Source organism: Phycodurus eques, chromosome 10 (assembly GCF_024500275.1).
Source record: "Phycodurus eques isolate BA_2022a chromosome 10, UOR_Pequ_1.1, whole genome shotgun sequence".
Classification (NCBI taxonomy): domain Eukaryota; kingdom Metazoa; phylum Chordata; class Actinopteri; order Syngnathiformes; family Syngnathidae; genus Phycodurus; species Phycodurus eques.
In genome coordinates, this window is record NC_084534.1 from 28,814,865 (window position 1) to 28,834,656 (window position 19,792).

The following is a 19,792-nucleotide window of genomic DNA, read 5'->3' on the forward strand; positions in this document are numbered from 1 at the left end:
TCTGCGTTGCTTTTAGTTGAATCGCCGTTCACACGGCGGAAAACACGGAAGAGACTGTACTGAGTCCGTACAGACAATTTAATGGCTGATAGATAGACAGATAGATAGATAGACAGACAGATAGATAGATAGATAGAAATCATGAGAGTTTAAATGTTCCAACTTTTCATGGGCGTCCTGAACGCAACGGCTGCCAATGTCTCGTGCGCGTGTGACTGCGCGCGCCTCAGCTCCGTGCACGTCATGGACGTCAGTGAGTACATGATCATGATGATGATATTCTGATTGTTAATCGTGCGCTGTGTGCAAAAGTAGATTTAGTTCTACTTTTTGTTGCTCGCTGATGTCAACTTTGACATGTTGCTTGTTTTCGCGAGACTTTGTGTACGTTGTCTGAAAGTGAAATGTCCCAAAAAAAAAAAAAAAAAAAAAAGCGGGGAAGGCGGGGCTTGGTGCTCCGGTAAGAGTTTGTCACTTTTGTGGCTTCGTCATTAAGCAGACGTGTGTCCGGGAAGTGTGTGTGCGCGATCATGATGGTTAGTCCGAATGCTGTTCTCTAGCACACTACATGTCGCTACTGTCTTTGCGAATCATATTTCTCCACATGAGGATGATTTTGACTTATTGTGAGTATTTATGCAAGTGTCCCAATACTTTTGTCCAGATTCCTTAGTTTTTTCTTGACTTTTGCCCAACTGTCTCCCATTATGTTGCCAACTGGCTGCCAATGTCGCCCACTGTTTCCCAATATGCCGCCCCGTGTCCTCCGCTACTGCCCGCTATGTGCCCACTTTATCACCCGCTAATTCTCCCATTATGTTGCCATCTATGTGTCCCACTAGGTCTTCCGTTATATCATTCCCCGCGTCTTCCATTGTTGCCAGCTACGTCTCCTATTACATTGTCCACGACGTCGCCAACTATGATCTTGCCCACTATGTCACCCAGTCTATTAGCCATTGTTTCCCACTGTCGCTAACTATGTCTTCCTTCACATCACTTTTATGTCCCTCCACCTTTCGACTTGCTTCCTCCGTCTTCCTCACATCCTCCTGGTCTGGAAGTCACTGCTTCTAATTGCAGGCTACACAATCACGCGCGCACGCACGCACACACACACACACACACACACACACCTGTTTCGAGCGGATGACTTGCTCGTCGAGCAACGTGACATCAGCATGACTCACAAGCTAGACGAACGTCTTGATGTTTGTCAGCTGGATGACATCGCTTGGGGAGAGTGCGTGCGTTGAAAAATCGGCCCCCGGAGTCAGTTCTACTCACCGACATGAAATTTGGCGGACGTGTCAATCGAGAGAAGACCCACGAAAAAGCCGCGCTCGGAAAGTCACAGGAAGTCGGCCGTTTTGGTTTGAAGTGACCACTCCGGGCTCATTTTGGCAGCGAGCGGTCGTCTTGAACTTGCATTGTTTCTCCATCATTTGTATTATGAATAAAGAAATCAGCCCCAGAAGCAAGTTAAAAGAGAGAACAAAAGTCTCTAGGAACCATGCTCGAAAAAGTCACAAGAAGTCGGACATTTTGGGGTCTTTGTGGTTATTTCCGGGGATCGTTCAACAGCAAACATTCCCTACGAGAATATTTTCAACATTCAGCCCCTGAAGTCAGTTTGACTTAGCAAGATGACATTTGCTACACTTGCCTACAATGAACGAGTAGAGCCGCGGAAAAGATTTAAGGAGCTGTCGCAGGGAGTCGGCCATTTTGGGTTGAAGGCTCATTTTGCCAGAGGCCATCTTGAAATTGCGTTGTAATTATTTCAAAAATTCACCCTGTGAAACAAGTTACTCCTAACAAAATACAATTTGGTAGACTTGTCTATCACGAGTAGACCCACAAAACAATTCCCCAAAAGACACAGAAAATCTGCCATTTTGCTTCGAAGCGGCCATATTAGGCTGTGGCTCGGTTGCGCCCGACCAGATTCAAAAGAACGAAGCCCCCGACGCCAGTTTGACTGAGCAACTCGAAATTTGGTGGACATGACTATCATGAGTAGACCCACAAAAAGTCCCAAGAAGCCGTGCCCAAAAATACACAAGAAGTTTGGCTTTTTGGTTTAAAGTGACCATTTTGGGCTCATTTTGGCCAAATTTGAAGCACTTGCAGTATACTAAACGACGGCTGAAGCAAAGCAAGAAACTGATCGTTAATCTCCACTGTGTGATGAAATTCATGAGGTGACCCCTATGGGAAGAAATATATACATGTAATAAAAATCCTCACAGGCATGCAAAAGACTCCATCTCCATCCTTTTTCTTTTTTTTTTTTTTTAAAAAAAAAAAAAAAAGCACCTCCTCCTGTCACTGGAGCTCTCAGCTGTTTTTTTGTTTCTCCGTCTAGACGCTGGCGACTCTCTCAGACGCCACAAAAGCAGCGCGTCACGTATGCAAATGTGGGCGCCGCGCGCGTCTGGAGGGCTTCAGGCCGTGCATATTATCTGCATACACGCCGGCGTTTAGCCCGAGCCCTGCAGACGTCTCTGGTCTCCTTTGTTGTGTCATTAATCTGGAGTCAGGATACGTGAACACGCATGCTGCGTCTTTCTTTAATTACTGCGTGTGGGTATAAATAGCTCAATGTGTCCGCGTTCTCGTTAATTAGCTCTCAAAATGACTCCAAGCTCGTCCAGCAATTAGTCTGGTCATCCGAAGCGGGAACGTTAGCTTTTTGATTTTAGAGCGTTCACGTTCCGTATGTTCGGCGTAGTACACGTCAAAAGGTATTGCGGGGACGTAACTGTGAAAAGTTATTCCAATTAAAAAACATTTTCTCCACTTTTCACGCCCTGTGCTTGTCCCAATAATACCCTTTGTCTCATTTCCATATAAGTATTGGGACACATATAGGAAATGAACCTACACGTGTCCCAAAAACGTTTGTCCGAATTCCCCAAATTGTCTTCGCTTTTCACTTCCTGTACGTGCCCAAATACTTTTGTCCAAATTGTGTATTCCCCGTGAATTCACCTGTCCCGTGGTCAGACCGCTGGCATCTGAAAAACTTAACTGCTGAATCATGAAATGAAAATGAAGTCAAGCCACTCGCCCTTTTGAGGACATGTGACAGTGAAGCAATACCGTCACCCAGTTATTGACAAAAATTACTTACTGGCAAAAATTCCACTTCCTGTTCTGTGATTATCATCACACGTCTCCTCTCTGCCGTCGCTAATCTTCTACTTCTTTCTAATTTCCTGACAAATAAGTACTGTTGCTGTTTTACGACAGCGTGAGTTTATCTCGGAAAAGCTCATTTTTACATGTACTCATGCACCGACAGAGCGCATTCAATGGGGAAAAAAAAAAAAAAAGTCATTGATCCAAACATTTTGAATGAATACATTTTACTGCTGTAATTGTAATACCGTCAAAATACCGTTTTTTTTTTTTTTGCTCACGGTTATCAGAATCTGACACCCGCCCACGCCTGACCGGAACATCCGTGCACAATTCTGGAAGCCCGTCTCTGGCGTTTGGCATGACATGTTAGCATTAAGCTACCGGACTTTGGCTGGACGGAACGATCTAGTTGAATTGTTACAATACACACTGTTTAATTCTCTTTCGTTTTAGGTGTCAGTTTTACAATGAACTGCAACTGAATGTCAACAAATACAGGGGACCCGAACAGGCGCTGAGGAGTCCTTAAAAAAGCGACTTTGAATAAGTTTGAATTGTGAAACTATCGGCGCATAACTGGAATTGTTTCAGTCAAACGTTGCTGTCTGCTGGTTCCTCCGTTTTTCTCTTCCTCCTGAGTCAACTCAACGTCTTTGTTGCTGACATTTTTGTTTGGGTTTGCGCGGACATTTGTTTTGTCTACTCTCAACACGCACACACGCGGACACACGCATACGCGCATGCACAGTGAGAATCGGGTTGCGCTGATCCAAGTCGTTTTGCTGTGGAAAATGTCTGCAGGTGGACGCACAACAGGAGCGAGACAGGAAGTGTTTGCTGCTCACTCAAGCGTGACAGCAACACACACGCACACACAGATTAAATTGTGGCTCACTGTTATCTCTAGTTCTCCGTCCATCCGTCCGTCCGTCCATCCATTCATCTGTCTGTCTATTCAATTTACGATGGAAAAAGCATCACTGCCATTATTTGTAGTCGTTAGCTTAATGCTAATACAATGGCAAACGTTATAGGTGGGCTAAAAGGAGTTAGCGTCGTTCTTCCAGCAGTCGCTTTAGCATAAATGTGGCAGGATGGCATGCAAATACTTGCGATAGGCTGGCGACCAGTTCAGGGTGTACCCAGCCTCTCGCCCGAAGATGGCCGGGCTGGGCGCCAGCGCGCCCGCGACCCGCGGGAGGAGAAGCGCTTCGGAAAATGGACGGATGCATGCAAATAGAACATACAGCAACGCTCACGGGCATATGTTCGCTTTGCAGAAACAATTAGAACCGCTGAAGTTTATAACGTTGGCTTGAGTTCACTGACCGAACCTCCTTTTCCTGTTCTATGGTTATTTAAACTTTTCGTTTTGTTTGTCCTCATTGGCACTGGTGTTTTGTTTGTGTCATGCACATACACACACATGCAATTCATAAAAAACTGAAAGGTGTGAAGTCAGACAGGGCAAGTCTGAGAGGGTGTGTGTGTGTGTGTGTGTGTGTGTGTGTGTGTGTGTGCGTGCGTGTAGTCTGGTTCCTTCTGGCTGGCATTTTAATAAGGCACACACACACACACACACACACGCGGCCTGTGAGAGGCAGACAAGCAGCTGATCATAATGAGCTTTGATTTTCATACGTTTCAGACACAGTGTGCGAGTGTGTGTGCACCTGCGTGTGTGTGTGTGTGTTTTTTGCCATTGACAGACATGCAAGAGACATTTGTGTGCACTTTCTTCCTCACTTATCACGCACGATAACGCAAAAACGTGACTTCTGAATCATCTCCACATCACGCACGCGCTCGTCCTAGACAGAACATTAGGTACACCACCTGCAGCAACGTCTCAGACGTCCCACGCCCCCTGAACATGTCATGTCCATGAAAAACAGGCTCACCAACATATTAGGAACTTCGTTGCATGTATTTGACACCCCAGCAAAAGGTTTCTATTTGCTCATATTCACAGCTTCAATCGTAAATACACCACAAACTATGAGCCCAAAACGAAGATTATTTCAAACTCATCTCCGGCAGCGTGTGTGCGCACATGCGCAGACTCTCTGTTATCAACCCAGGCTAAACTTAGCTCCTCCCAACATAAAACGATCGTAGTCTCTCAGCCGTAACGTACGGCCTCGACACCGATTACTGCTTTCTTATTATCCCGGGCTTCTGGCGCCACCTTGTGGCATCTTGAGTGCCCCGAAAAATGCAAAGAGGTCAGTTTTTCAGCCAATCACAGAGGACAGATTTCACCCCCCCCAAAATTTGTGAATGTCAAATGGAAAATAGGTGTTTATTTTTTTTTTTTGTATTAACATTTTTGACCAACACGTGGACAAAGAAGAAGGCAGATTGTAAAGACAAGAATGAAATGAAATGAATGCAAATGTCATGACCCCGTTCCAGGCAAAACAAAAAACAAAAACACAAAAAACATTTTTGTAAAGTGTTTTTGATAAGGAAAAATATAACACTATATAACATTGTATTATGTTACTACATTATATACAGTCAATTAAACACGTAATAACAGTTTGTGCATCATGATTCATTCACTGCACCTCCTTCTGGTGTGCGTGACTTAACCACCAGGGGGCTGTATAATACATTCATGCAGATACAAACAAAGAAGACTTTCACAGGTACTGTGACTCAATAAAGGACTGTAATATTCGTCGTTTTTCGCAGAAGATGAAGAAAAAATGCCTGTCTGTCGACATGTGTTGCTGGACTAACCCAAATGTCTTTTGTTTCCCATGATTTCTTAGCATCGAGTTGTGTGTTTGTTTGAAATGTAATTCTCTTTGATTTACGTTTAGTTTGACAGCAAACTTGAACTGGGGGCGGCACAAAGCGGAATCTTGAGGAATCTTGGAAGATTTGTTCACAGTCTGCCGAACTCCCGCTGGTTGCGAAGCAAGTTGAGTTCGCTGCCACCATACGGCGCTCGTATCTCGAGATTTTGCTCTTAAGTCCAAGTAAACGCAAAATCGGCCGAACGGCGGCTCGTAAAACTTGTGACTTGTCAGACCGCCGCACATTTGCAGTTCGGCACCCGTGGATTCACCTTTGCATGGATTCCTTCTCTTTTTTTATTGGGTGGGGACCAATCCCCAAAACACTTCTTGGCTGCGTATCCCTGCTTGCGTCAGATTTTTTTAAGACAAAACAAATCTCTTCTATCCCAATGGCTGTGATTATCTGTCGAGTGTCACAATGGGTGGCGGGGCCCGGTGCACTTTATTGATGAGTATCTGGGCAGACAATGTTTTAGGCAAGCACACACATGCGTGGGAGTTTTACGGAGAAAGGTTCCCACACTTGTTGGCTTCACTTTGACCATGCAGCATAAAGTCAATGTGTGTGTGTGTGTGTCCTCTTTTTAGCCTTTCTCATGGAAATTGGCAAGCAAATTGTGTGACCCACGCACGCACACACACACACACACACTCAGCTGTCTGTGCTATTTGTGAGCGTCCAGACTGCCGAGTCACGGTGAGACTGGCGGACGGGGGCGGGAGGGGCGTCTGGTCCTCTTTTCCTCCGTCACATTCATCCCTTTTTCTTCCACACGGTCTGCCTTTTATCAAAGTGATGTTTTTTTTTTTTTCAAACATTGTTTTACAGTGTGCTGCTTCGTCCACATTTCGAGTTGTGCGCCTTCGGTGTAGTACCACGTTATGCCACAAAGGGCCAGGCAGCACTGAGCTGGACTGAAGAGCTACGGCGCCATTAATAGCAAGACGAAGAGGCGGAGTAGGTCCCCGACTAAAGTGCAGTCATGTTGTAGAAGAAGTGGTTGTTCCCACAAAGCAGAGAGGATTGTTGTACATTCTGTTTGTATGCGTTGCTGCTCCGTCCGTGTTTAAAGTTTGATCGTTATTTTAGCAGCTTTGCTCATTTCCGTTAGCCCGCCAATAACATTTTGCATTATATGTCAGCATTCAGCCAATCATATCGAAGCGCTGCATGTCCCGCCTAGAACTCAAGTGGAATTCATCATAACATCTCCATTCTTCTGCGAGCACATCAGTGCGGCACTAACGCTAGCCATTCTGCGCATCGGACAAAGGGAAGTACTGTTACACGGTCTGTCGACGTGTTGCCGAACCATTCGGTTTTGCGACATAGATGCTAATTAGCGTTAGCAGGATTTCTTTAGACAGTTGTTTGACTGGTTTAAATACACAAGGTGTCATCCTTTTAGTTTTAGCGTCAGCATCGACCGGAAGGGCATTCGCCAGCTTGAAGCTTACCGCTTGATCCATTTCGGACTAGTTCCCAAACTGCTGCTCATTGTACAGTGAGTTGAGTTCACTGACGCCGCACAACGCTCATATCCACCAAATGACAGCTCGTTCCTTAAAAAAAAAATCACTCATATTTCAAGGCACAACTACATTATTTCATTGTCTTTGGTTTCATGTGTCAGGTTTTGTTTTTGGTTTTGTTTTTTTTGTTCTTTTTCTGATCTCGGCGGCACGGCGGCCCACTGGTTAGAGCGTCAGCCTCACAGTTCTGAGGACCGGGGTTCAAGTCCCGGCCCCGCCCGTGTGGAGTTTGCGTGTTCTCCCCGCGCCTGCGTGGCTTTTCTCCGGGCACTCCGCTTTCCTCCCACATCCCAAAAACATGCGTGCTAGGTTCATTGACAACTCTAAATTGCCCGTAGGTGGGAATGTGAGTGCGACTGGTTGTTTGTTTGTATGTGCCCTGCGATGGGCTGGCAACCCGTTCGGGGCGTACCCCGCCTCCTGCCCGACGACCGCCGGGATGGGCTCCGGCACGCCCGCGACCCGCGTGAGGAGAAGCGGCTCAGAAAATGGAGGGATGGATGGATGGATGGATGATTCTGATCTCTCTCGGCTGCAGAATGTCACCTTTCGCGGAAGGATTTGGAAAGACTCCCCCGCGATAAACGAGGCGTCACTGTATCTCACCTTTTGCATGTTGAAACAAAAGTGACTCGTTCAAGAAAACTGGGAAATGTCAGACCTCTGACTGGGGAAAGGATTCTCAAGACAACATATCAATTTCATTTCTCTGTACATATTGCCAATAGCTAATTAAGAAACCAAACAAAACGGTTGCTTCATCACGAGCATGTTTTTTGTTTGTTGTGGAATTTCCTGCTCCAACGAACGCAGCGTGACCGACGCCTCTTCCCAAGTTGAATGTTGAGCTCATCGTGATACAATACACTTTGCCACTTTGCCCCCCGCTCCCCACCCCCTGTCCCCCTTTAACCCATCTGTCTTTGCCAGACAGCCCCCCCCAACAGTGCCCCCTTTTGTTCGCAGCTAAAAAGTGGGGGGACAGTGGGGGGTGTCAAGGGGGGGGGGGGGGGGGGGGTGGTACGGTCAGCTGTTTGAGTTTTGTGTGGGAATGCGGCCGGAAAGAAAAAGAGGCGACAAAGGTTGCGCGCCGACAGCGAGTGCGTGTCGGCCGGCCGGCAAGGACGCTCGCTCCAAACGCTTTGCCTCTTTTTTGTTTTGTTTGTTTTATTTTCCAACATTTTGAGTCCAAATCTCGATTGCGGGAATATCGGACGGAAGACGAGCGACGATGCATCCTTCGGCAGGGACGCACGAGCACGGCGGCTGCGTGCAGACGCAGCTGTGCGGTAAGTCGCGCTGCGATATCGTTTCGGCGACCAAAATTGTCACCCCCCCGCGACGACGATATCGCAATATGGCCGCGACGTGATAACCGACGCGTTGCACGAAGAAGAGCTAAAAACAAAAACAGAAGTAGGACAGATGATTTTTACGATATCTTGCATATACAGAGATACAGACACAGATACAGGAATGACGTGATCGTCGATATATTGAATGAAAACATCGACGACATGTAATAATTTGAGAGAGATACGTAAATAACTTGGTAACAGTGATACGATATTATTGCCATATTTTGCCAATGAAAATATCGCAAGACTCCAGTGTCATTGATGCAAAAACATCAAAGGAATTCAGTCCTTTAATATGAAAACAAACGTTTCTCCTATATTTCCGTCATGGAATGACGATATAGTCGCGTGTGATAGATATTATTGCAATATTTGGCATATGATAAAATCATGATGCAGCATTGACAAAGTGGAGGAGAAAAAACTTGAAAAACATCAAATAATTCAGAAATGTAAAGAGCAAAGTTACTTCCCATATGATATTGTTGCCATATTTTGCTAACAATAATAGCACGATGCAGCAATTTCGGACATAAAAAAGCAGCTTTAATATGTCAAGCTTTCAATTGAATCACTAAAACAACATACGAAATCCAATCTTATTGTGATGTTTTATGGGTTACAATCATCACGATAAATGATAACGTGGTAGTCCGTACGTTGAATTGAAACAAGAAAATTCGCTAGTTTCAGGGAGAAATACACTGTCAATAAAGTTAGACGATAATATCACCGTAGTTTGCCAGCAATAATATCATAACACGCCAAAGACATGATCATCGAAAAACTGGAAGAAAGAACGCTAAAGATAAATATCGCAAAGTTTTTACAATGTGTAAATGTCGTTATAATACGTGTGTGTGTGTGTGTGTGTGTGTGTGGTCAGGACTTTTATAGCACTGTGTGTACCGTCTAGACATCTGTGTGTATGTGTGTGTTTGTGACCTCTTAGTGCTCCCTGTTAAAAAAAAAGTGTGAGAAAAACCCCGCGTGTGCATGCGTTAAGGGCTGGTGGAGCATTTAGACTCGACTGCTGCGAAACAAAGCCCGCCCTGTCTGTCTGGTCTGGGGTGTGCGGGCGCGCGCGCGCGTGTCTGACACACTAAACCTGGCCGCACGTCATCCTGACAGAGGCAAATCGTTTGCAGAGGTGGAAAGTAACACAAGAAAGATGAGGCTAAAAGGTCTGCTTCAAACCCGAATGGCTGACTTCCTGTGTTTTTCTTCTTCTTGTTGTTGTTGTTGTTGTTGTTTTCTTCGAACATGGCTTCTTGAGACTTTTTTGTGCGTCCACTCATGATAGGCATGTCTACCAAATTTCATGTTGCTGAGTCAAAGTGGCTTCGGGGGCAGAATTTCCAAAGCATCCTGGTGGGATGAGTTCATCTTTGAAGGACCCCAAATGTTCTTCAGAAATAAAACAAATCATAATAATACAACTATTTCCATGAAATTCTTTTTTTTTTTTTTAAGGAAAAAACACAACTTCAGCCTCATAACAATACAACTTGTTTTTCATTTTTCCCCTCATAGTTTTTTTTTAATGTACTGTATATCTTTGAATTTCATTGTGTTGAATTGATACGAATTATCATATGTCTTCGCTGATGCTTGGGGCACAAATGATTGTGCCCTGGGAACTCTCCCTAGCAACAAGTGACCACATAAATGTGAGGATGTTATTCACTTGTGAGATTTAATAAACAGTCACCATTTGATTTGTTTGTTGTTAAATTCATAATTCACCACCGCGTGGTTCTTATTCGGCTCATCTCGCTATTGCTTTTAACAATCGAAAAATGACTTTTTTTTTTTCTAAAGAAAATTGCTTAATTCTCCTAAAATTGCCACTTCCCCATAAGTTATGTGAATATACAAATATAACCTTTTTTTTTTAAAAAAAAATAAGAGTCACTTTATTTTCTAAAAAAACAACTTCATTGTTTTTTCTTGGAAAATACTACTTCATCCTCATAAAAGTATTGAATCCCCCCTTAAAGTTATTCTTGTACATTTTTCATTTGAATATGTTGAATTGAAAATCACACTGATTGCTTTGAGGCACAAATGATTGTGCCCTACAAATTCTGCCTGGCAACAAGTGACAACTTACAAAACTTCTTTCTTGCTACCAGTAGTCTTCTTTGGCTAAACCATTTTCTTCTACTTTATCGCCATTTTTTTTCCTTGCTCTCTCTTTTACTGAAATGAAAAAAAGCTGACAGCATTTTTCTTTTATTTGACTACATTGTGACATCACCAGAGTGTTGTGCTGATTGTGTTTTTGTTTTGTTTGTTTTGTGTGTGTAGCCCAGTTGGAGTTGGTTCAGATGGTGGTGATCATTGTGGTGATGTTGGTGATGGTGGTGGTGATCACGTGCGTGCTCAACCACTACCGGCTTTCGGCGCGATCGCTGCTCTCCCGTCAAGCCCCGCCCCTGCCGGGGCCACGCCGACACCTCGCCTGCATGGTTAGTTTGTAACTTTTCAACCCATTGACCTTGGAAAAGTTGCATGAAGAGAGCAGAATAACAAATACAGTACAAATGATTATTTATTTTTTTAATGGAAACTTTATTGTCATCACATTACCACGTTTTAGCTTGGGGGGAAAAAAAAGTTTTAAGAAAATCTCAAAAGAAATATGACTTTTTCTTGAAAAATGTGACTTTGTTGTCATAAGATTAAAACTTATCTCGAAAACATTTTGCTTGAAAAAAGCCTGACTGTTTTTAGGAAAAATTCAACTTTATTGTCATAAGATTTAAAAAAAAAAAAAAAAAAAAACCTTGAAAGGAAGGTCAAAAAAAAAAAAAAAAAAGTCAAAAAAACGAAACTTTTTTTTCTTGAAATATTTTGTTTTTTGTTGTTGTTGACTTTGTTGTCATAAGATTAAAAACATTTATCTAAAAAAAGTACAACATTTTGTTGGGGGGGAAAAAAAACCCCTGAAAAACGTATTCAACCAAACCTCCTAACTTGCCACGATGAAAGTCTGCTAGTTTAATGCTAACACACAATGCAAAATGCCATAGATGGCTAACAAAACTCGAATCGATGATGCGAGTTATAAGCGTCACATATTCAAACATGTAAAGAGGCATAATACTCACAGCTACACTTTATATTCTTGGAAAATGACAACTTCGTTGCGTTGCGTACCCATCAGGAAGCGGGTCTGTGGAGCTCGGAGGGACCAAGCGGCGTCGGGAATCGGGTATCAGAGACTTCCTGCTTCCTGTTATGACATCGCAGTCACATGACCCGACTTCCCTCTGTCTCGCAGCACGGGTTCCAGCCCCGGGGTTCGGCCCGAGGAGCGTCGAACCTTCCGCGGCGTTTCCCGCAGGGGGGCCCCCCTCCCGCGGGCCGCTTCCAGCCCACGTTCCCGATCCTGCGCCACGACCTGACCACGGACCTGCCGCCCACCATCTCGCTGTCGGACGGCGAGGAGCCGCCGCCCTACCAGGGGCCGTGCGCCCTACAGCTGCGAGACCCCGAGCAGCAGATGGAGTTGAACCGGGAGTCTGTGCGGCCGCCGCCCAACCGCACCGTCTTTGACTCCCACCCTCTTGACCCGCCCACTTCCTACATGCACGCCAGGTAGCGAGTGACCGCCATCCTCCTGAAAAAGTCGATGAGGTGGCGGTTCGGAGTTTGAGGGTTTCAGGTTACAAGAGGGCTCAGGGTTAAGGCCAACGGTTTGCGTTTGGGGGTAAGGCTTAATCGTTAGGGGTAGCATTAACGGTTGGGGGTATTAGATTTTGGGGACTTAGTGTTACTACGGTTATATGTAGCTTCATGGGGTGGGTTGGGGTTATAGATTCAGAGTTGGGGATTAGGGTTAAGGTTTATGGTCAGGGTTTGAATTAGTGTTAGTGCAGTTAGGTTTTAGGTTTCTGAGGGTTAGTTTTAGAACCAAACTTTTGGATTAATGGTTAGGGTCCAGGTTTTGAATTAGTTTTAGTACGGTTGGGTTTTAGGGTTATGAGGTGTGGGCTTCATTTGTGAAGAGCAGGTTTAGTGTGGATAGCTCTCTGGATCAAAAGTGACCGAGTCCCGCTCGGTTCTGCTAGATTGACGCCCTCCATTTTCTCGACAGCCTCCGAGCGACCCGGCAGCACAAACGGGAAGGCGCGCCCCCTACCTACAGCGAGGCGATAGAACACCTCTACCACCCCGGGGCTTCGCACCCGCCACCGGAACCGGACAGCCGGAACGCCAGGAACGCGAAAGAGAAATCGTAGAACCCTCGGCAAGGCGTGACTCCGTACGACCGGTCAGTAACCCGTGACGACCAGCCTGCGCTCTGATTGGTTGGGAATAAGAGATGAGTCACGCCTCACCACCGGGGGGCATCACTTCCTGTTGCACAGCTTTCTACTTCCTGTATAAGGATTGTTACATATTGACTTGTTTGTTCGTCTTCTTCAAGCGTCTACATTTTGATTCCTTTTGACTTTAACTCTGTTCTGGCTGCTAGCGCCGCAACACACTAGTACTGGGAAATACTTGTGCCGGGTCATTGTAGCACTTGTATTTCTAGTACTGAGACATTCGAGAGCACCGGGCTACACTAGAGTCAGGTCATAGTCGTGCCAGGCCCAACCAGCGCCAGGCCATACTATCGCCGGGTGTTACTAGTGCCGTGCCATCAAAGCACTGGGAGATACTAGCACACAAAGTCCTCTCTTGTTTGCCCCCTTGTGACGTTTGACTAGCTTAGCACGTGCTAAGCGCTCTGCCTTAATGTTCTCCACTGGACGGAGGAGTGAGTCTACGCCGGTGAGATTCGCGAAAGACGTTTTCTACGGAAGCTTTGCACAAGAAAACGCCAAAACATCCTCGATGAGCGACATCATTTCTAATCAGTAAAAGATGGTTTTTGTGGTTTTCTTTTGTTTTTGTTTTAGAGAGACAAAAAAAGACATCCCGTCTGCTGCGTACTTGCTAACAAGTGGAAACGTTTTGATTTTATTTATATGAAAAGAATTGCACTATGTTTTTGATGTCGTACAGAAGGGTAAAAGGAGCTCTGTCCATTGGACGCACAAATCGCGGTATTTTGGCTCATAGTGCAAAATGTCCAATCAGAGAGGCCCGTTATCGTTCCCTCCCATTGGCCAAAGGTTTGGCCCCGCCCCCTAAGCAGGCGGTCACCATAGCCCAGTTTGTCAATCAAATGTGGAAATGTCAGCCCATGCACTCTCATACTTGTCTTTGCTACATAATGGTTACACAATGGAGGCGCCTCACACTTATCTTGTCTTTGTGCCATTACGGGGTAACCAATGAAGCGAGCGCCCGCGACCCGCGTGAGGATAAGCGGAACGGAAGATGAATGAATGGATGAATGAAGCAAGCAATGTGACACGCGCGCGCGCACACACACACACACACACACACACACTTCTTCTTGTCTCTGTGGTATGGTCGGGTTTACATCGACAGGACTTTGACACACACGTTGACAAATCATTCTTGTCTTCATGACCACGTGGGTGACACGTGCATACTATTAAATGTGGGAACCACGCACACACATTGACATGCATGCACACGCACGCGCACACGTGTTGTTCTGGTGTCAGCACTTTACTGCATCAGACAAAAGAAAAACAATCCAAGTCGGTCAGCATTGGCGTCCAATCGGAAAGCAGTGAGCGTCCAATCCTCCAGTTCTCTCTTCAAGCGTCGGCGTGTGACTGGTCGCCACAGAACAGACACACGGAAGTGTTGACAGGTGACACGAGTGTCGGCGGCGACCCGTCTGCAACGCCGTCGCAAAAGGCGCCGCAGACCCGACAAATCCGGCGCCCCCTAGGGTCCGGTCTTTATGCAACAGCGCCCTCCGCAGGAAAGTGCGCTCGGTCGCAGCGCGCTTGTCGCGCCTGGGAGGGTCGCAGCGGGTACGACGAGACCGGACGGGTTCTGATCGGGGATCCTGCGGAGCTGACCGCGGCGACTGTTTGCTGGCTAACGATTGGTGGAGGAGGTGGAGGGGGCGGGGCTCTCGGAGAGGCCCACGCAAGTAGATGTGGACAAGCAGCGCTTTTTCAATTACATTATAACTGAAGAGGTGTGCGTCTGTGTGTGTGTGTGTGTGTGTGTACGTTCTTGTCTGTCTATCTTCCTATGACTCCACCCTTTGACCTTTGTCATGTGGGAACGAGTGTCCACTCAGACCAAAGCCCCTCTGCCATTTGTACGTGCGTGCGCGTGTTGCTGCTGTTTAGACTATAAACCGAACACACTGAGCAGACTAAACAAACTCAGCATACACGCACACACGTGTTCAGCCTCTCCACTTCCTGTCTGAGCAAGTGCTTCCTGTTTCCTACTTCCGGCGTCCAATGACACAGCTCCTTCCGCGGTCTCCCTGGCAATGTGTTTTGTTTGAGGCGTGAGTGGCCAGTTTGGGCTGTCAATCGTGCCGGGACACGCCTCCCTCAGAGCCTCAAAGATGATTGGATGATGATGATGATGATGATGCTTTTGTTGTAGCGAGAGCGTTGCAATACATCCGCAGTTTGCCTTCTTTCATGCTAGTTTAGCTTAGCATTGTTGTTGTTTTTAAATGTTTTATTCACACATTTTCACATCATTCCGTCCTCCCCCCCCCCCAATCTCCTCGAGTGTGAAACTTTTTGACAGCGTCTCGCGCTAATCACGTGTGTGCCTTCTGCATTTTCATCTTGTTCCATTTACTTTAGCTCGCTTGCAACATTTGGGGGGAATAAATACATAAAAAACGAAATATAGTCGTCAGTTTGTCAAGTCTCCGTTGTGAGCAGTGATTGTGCGTTCGAAGACGGCTGGGAATTTGGAACTTCGAACTCAAAGCGTTCCCAAAAAAATTCACAATTTTAATTCGCAATATCCAGTGGAACCTCCAAAGTGGAACACAATGTGTCCTACGAAATTGTTTGCACTTCAAAGCAAATCCTCCCATCCAAAATAATATTGAAATAATCTGTTCCTGGCTGAAATTGGCCGATGTTCCCAGTTGCCCCACGTGGAAAGTTAAAAACACGCTCAAATCAAACTCAAATGAAGTAAAACTACTCTGACAGGCACAAGCTAGTCCTTTAGTCACTTTATCGGCAATGCAAAAGGCTGGATTGGAACATTTTTAATTGTTGGAAAAGTGTCAAAAATCACAACAAAGAAAACAAATGAATCACTCGAAATGAAAATAAAGTCAAATTGCTCACCCTTTCAAGATACAAAATCCCCGATTAACAGAACAGACCGTACGAAATGTTGCATTTCTCATTTGCATGCTTGTAAAGTTTAAAAAAAAAAAAAAAAAAAAAAAAAAAAAACACACACACTCACAAACAATGCTAAAATAAAACAAATCAAACTAAAATAAAGTAAAGCTACTCACTCTTTAAAGGTTGTCAGACAGCTACATAATCCTTTAGTAAATGTACAGGGCATGTCAAAAGGAGCATTTTCGCACGTTTAAACATACAAGCGCAAACAAAAACAAGAATTGCTGTCAGATTATGAATAATAATAATTGTTATCAATAAAAAAGGATTTTAAACCAAAAAATCAACTAAAACTAAAAGATGAAACAAAACTATTTAACATGGAAGATGTCTGACTGACCCAAAGTTTTTTTTATTCATTTCTCGTTATTATTATGGGATAAGTAGCATTTGTAACAATTTAACCGTCGTAAAAGTGGACAACAAATAACATGACAAATCATTGTTCGTAACGGTCATGTCAAGTCAAACTAGTCTTCTTCGCCTTCTGAAGACGTCTTTGGACATTTTTCGGGGGTGGGCAATGGCAAATCACAAACAAACCAAAAAAAAAGCCAAAGAACAAGCCAAGCCCACACAATAAACATCTCGCGGGACGATGGCTTTCATGGCGTTTGTTGTTGTTGTGGTTTTTTGTTTCGGGAAGTTTGTCAGTTGAAATGGGCGTCGCAAATCGGAGGTTCCGCGAAGGTCAATTATCAATCAAAAGATTCAAACGTGGTCTCGAAGGTCAACTTTTGAGCGCCGTCGGTTCCCTCGCACTTTTCGCGGAACGTCCCGTTTTCCCAGTTTTGCGGAACGCAGCGCGCCACGCGATCTCCTGGCAAATTTCCTCGGAGCTTCCGGAAACTTCCTCGGCGAGGGCCACGCGTGGGAAGTCCAGCACAATCTGGTCCATTTTTAAAATAAAAAATAAAAAATGTTTTTTTTTTTTTGGGCGGTTAGAAAGCACGAATCCCGCCAACATTCCGAAGGCACAATTTGAAGATTTGTTCAATGTTCAAGTTTGCATTGAAAGCGCACTCGGGATGTTTGCATTTGGAAGAAAACGCTCCTGAACTCTTCTTCTTGTTGTTTGATGATTTGAATCATTTCAATTTGTACTGTTGTCAAAATAAATGCCTTTTGTACAAAACATTAGCTTTTTTTGTGTTCGCATTAAGTGTCAAATTGGACTCGTGACCTGAAAATACCTGAAATGTGAAGAACGTTCTGAGAGCGACCAAAAACGCAAATGTGTATTATTACTGTCCCGAATCCAAAATAGAGATGTTTTATTTTTGTATTATTTTGGCCAGTTCTCGGAACTGTTTAGAGTTGTGTTGCAGCCATAAGAAGGACCAGACTCATCAAACGCTCTTACTCATACATACTGAATATCAAAACTTTTCTTGAGTGGGTATTTGGAGCCAAAACAAGAGCTTTACAACATAAAACAACTTTAGTATTGTCAGGCGTGCTCGTCATACATTTTGAAAAGATCTGCGGTTCTTAATTTGATGCAGAACATTGTGATCAGGCTGGAAGAAAATGTGAGCGTGTCAAGTGCAGTCAAAGGCGCTTGCTCGTCGCCGTGTGCAAATGCGTAATTGCGGCTCGTGTGCAGCAGGTGGCGCGCTCGGACGCAAACAAAATGCGCGTCCCCAACAATGCAACAGGAGACAAGTGGTCTCATTTGGATGGACTCGAGTTCGTTGCATTGCAATTGTTTGTTTGTTTTTTTGCTTCCAAGTGCAGGATTCTCAAGTGTGACGTTGAAGACATATTTTTGAATATGGTGATGGCCTTCAACAAGACAAAAATGACAAAATAACACATGACAAGTCATCCTCGTCCTAAACAGACTCACTTTATTTTCCACGGGACCACGTATCGCTATAACGACTACACTTACCTCTCACCCAATTGTTTTGTTTTCAAACTGGCACATACAAAAAATCCTAACAAACAACAACAACAACCCATTTCAAATGATGTCGTCGCTTCCATTTTTGTCTCCACGTCATGCTTGGGTTTGTGTAGTTCATGAGAACTGCATTCATATCAAGATTCACAAATGAGTATTTTGCCTTTCCCATTTTATCTCCAGCGGTGTTCACAATTGCACGTAGCGTTATTCATATGTGGTGGCCACAAATGTGCATTTTGTCCACGTTTCCTGCGTTTTGTGCTCATAATGGAATGTTTCCGTTGCCCCCGCGTCCTCACTGCGCTTCAGAGGATATTAAAAGACACAAATTCATCTTCCAAGCTTTGTTTTTGAAAGATAGCACTCAAGAATATCGGACTAAAAATATACAGTCGTGACATCATTGAATCAAATGGGAAAGAATGCAACCGTTATTGTTTTCACTTGACATCAATTGACGCCGCTCCTTCTGGCCACCCGGGGGCAGTCTCATCAAGACTGCCCCCGGTCACAGCTCCTCAGCGGGCCCGCGCTAAAAGAGTGGTCGTTCTTCGCCGAGGATAAAGAATACGTGACTGTGCGCACTGTTACATTGTTTGTCAACACGTTTGTGTTCTAATATCTTCTAGCTTAAAGGGTTGTAACACCGCGACAAAGATGCTATTCGTTAGCCCGCCAGTGGAGTTTCACATTGTGTGTTAGCATGAAGCTAGCACACGTTCAGGCACAGTGATGCGGTTGTCCAAACGGAAGGAATCTTTGACGCATTTGCCTCCTCCTTCCACAGTTCTCCACCGATCCAAACTTCCGGACATCTCGGGAACAACTATTGATCCCATTCCAAAAAGGTTGACAGTGAAATTCCCAAATGAAGAGACTTAAGAAATGGACCTCCATCTTCCACCTTTCCCGGTCAATTCCAAACATCCCAACTTCCACAGCCTTTCAATGCAGCTTCAGGCTCCTTAAGCATTTCCACGCAATGTCTCATTTCTAATTGCATTTTCCCGTTTGGTTGTGCCGCGTCCTCATTGGTGAGCGCTAATCCACACGTTTACGGGAGTTTTGGCAGCGGTTGTTTTTTGGCACCTTTCCCTGAAGTCCCGAAGCCGAGACGAGCTGTCGAAAACAAGTCGGTGATGATTAACTTTGTCCGCCGTCTTTATCTTGACGTGTTACGCAAGAGGTGGAGAACAACAACAACAGTGAAGAAGACTTTCGCTGCTTCATCACTTCACGTCACCTGAGGGCCTTCTTCCGTTTGACTACCTGTCAGCTTGCTTGGAGACATTTTTTCCCCCCTTTTACTTTTAATGCGTAAACTAATATGAGTTCTTGTCCTTGGTATGAAATCTCCTCTTGTTGACTTTTTTTTCACCCGTCAAATCAATCTAAAAATGATATTCCAAAATATATTCTCAGTACCCGTACCATCTTTTTCCCTTCATCTGTTCAATTCAAATGTCACTGTCGGCAGAGGGTGTGTCCACTTCTTCAAATCAAAGTTGCGTCTTGCATTTGCTCCCTCGGAGCGCAGGAGACCCGTATTTGATGAAACTGCTCCCCGCTCCAAAAATGGACGAGCGATGACGTGTGAAATGTACATTTTCAAGTGTTGAGTCGAGAATGGAATCGCTTCGAACCAAATTGGATGATTCACTCCAGTAAATAAGAAGGAATCCAACAAAAAAAGGAACAATTGGCCAAAAGCGGCCACGAAATGGACCAAAAGTTCCAATTTGAATATATTCAGTATATTAT

General features: G+C 44.9%; 1 protein-coding gene across 1 annotated transcript; it reads left to right on the top strand.

The window, feature by feature from the left end:
• pmepa1 (prostate transmembrane protein, androgen induced 1) lies at positions 1-17,292 on the top strand. Its single transcript, XM_061689065.1, has 4 exons — positions 1-253; positions 11,156-11,316; positions 12,132-12,448; positions 12,948-17,292. Exons 1-4 carry the CDS (start codon positions 154-156, stop codon positions 13,090-13,092), a joined length of 723 nt encoding a protein of 240 aa, XP_061545049.1. The 5' UTR covers positions 1-153; the 3' UTR covers positions 13,093-17,292.
• The last annotated feature ends 2,500 nt before the right edge of the window (positions 17,293-19,792 follow it).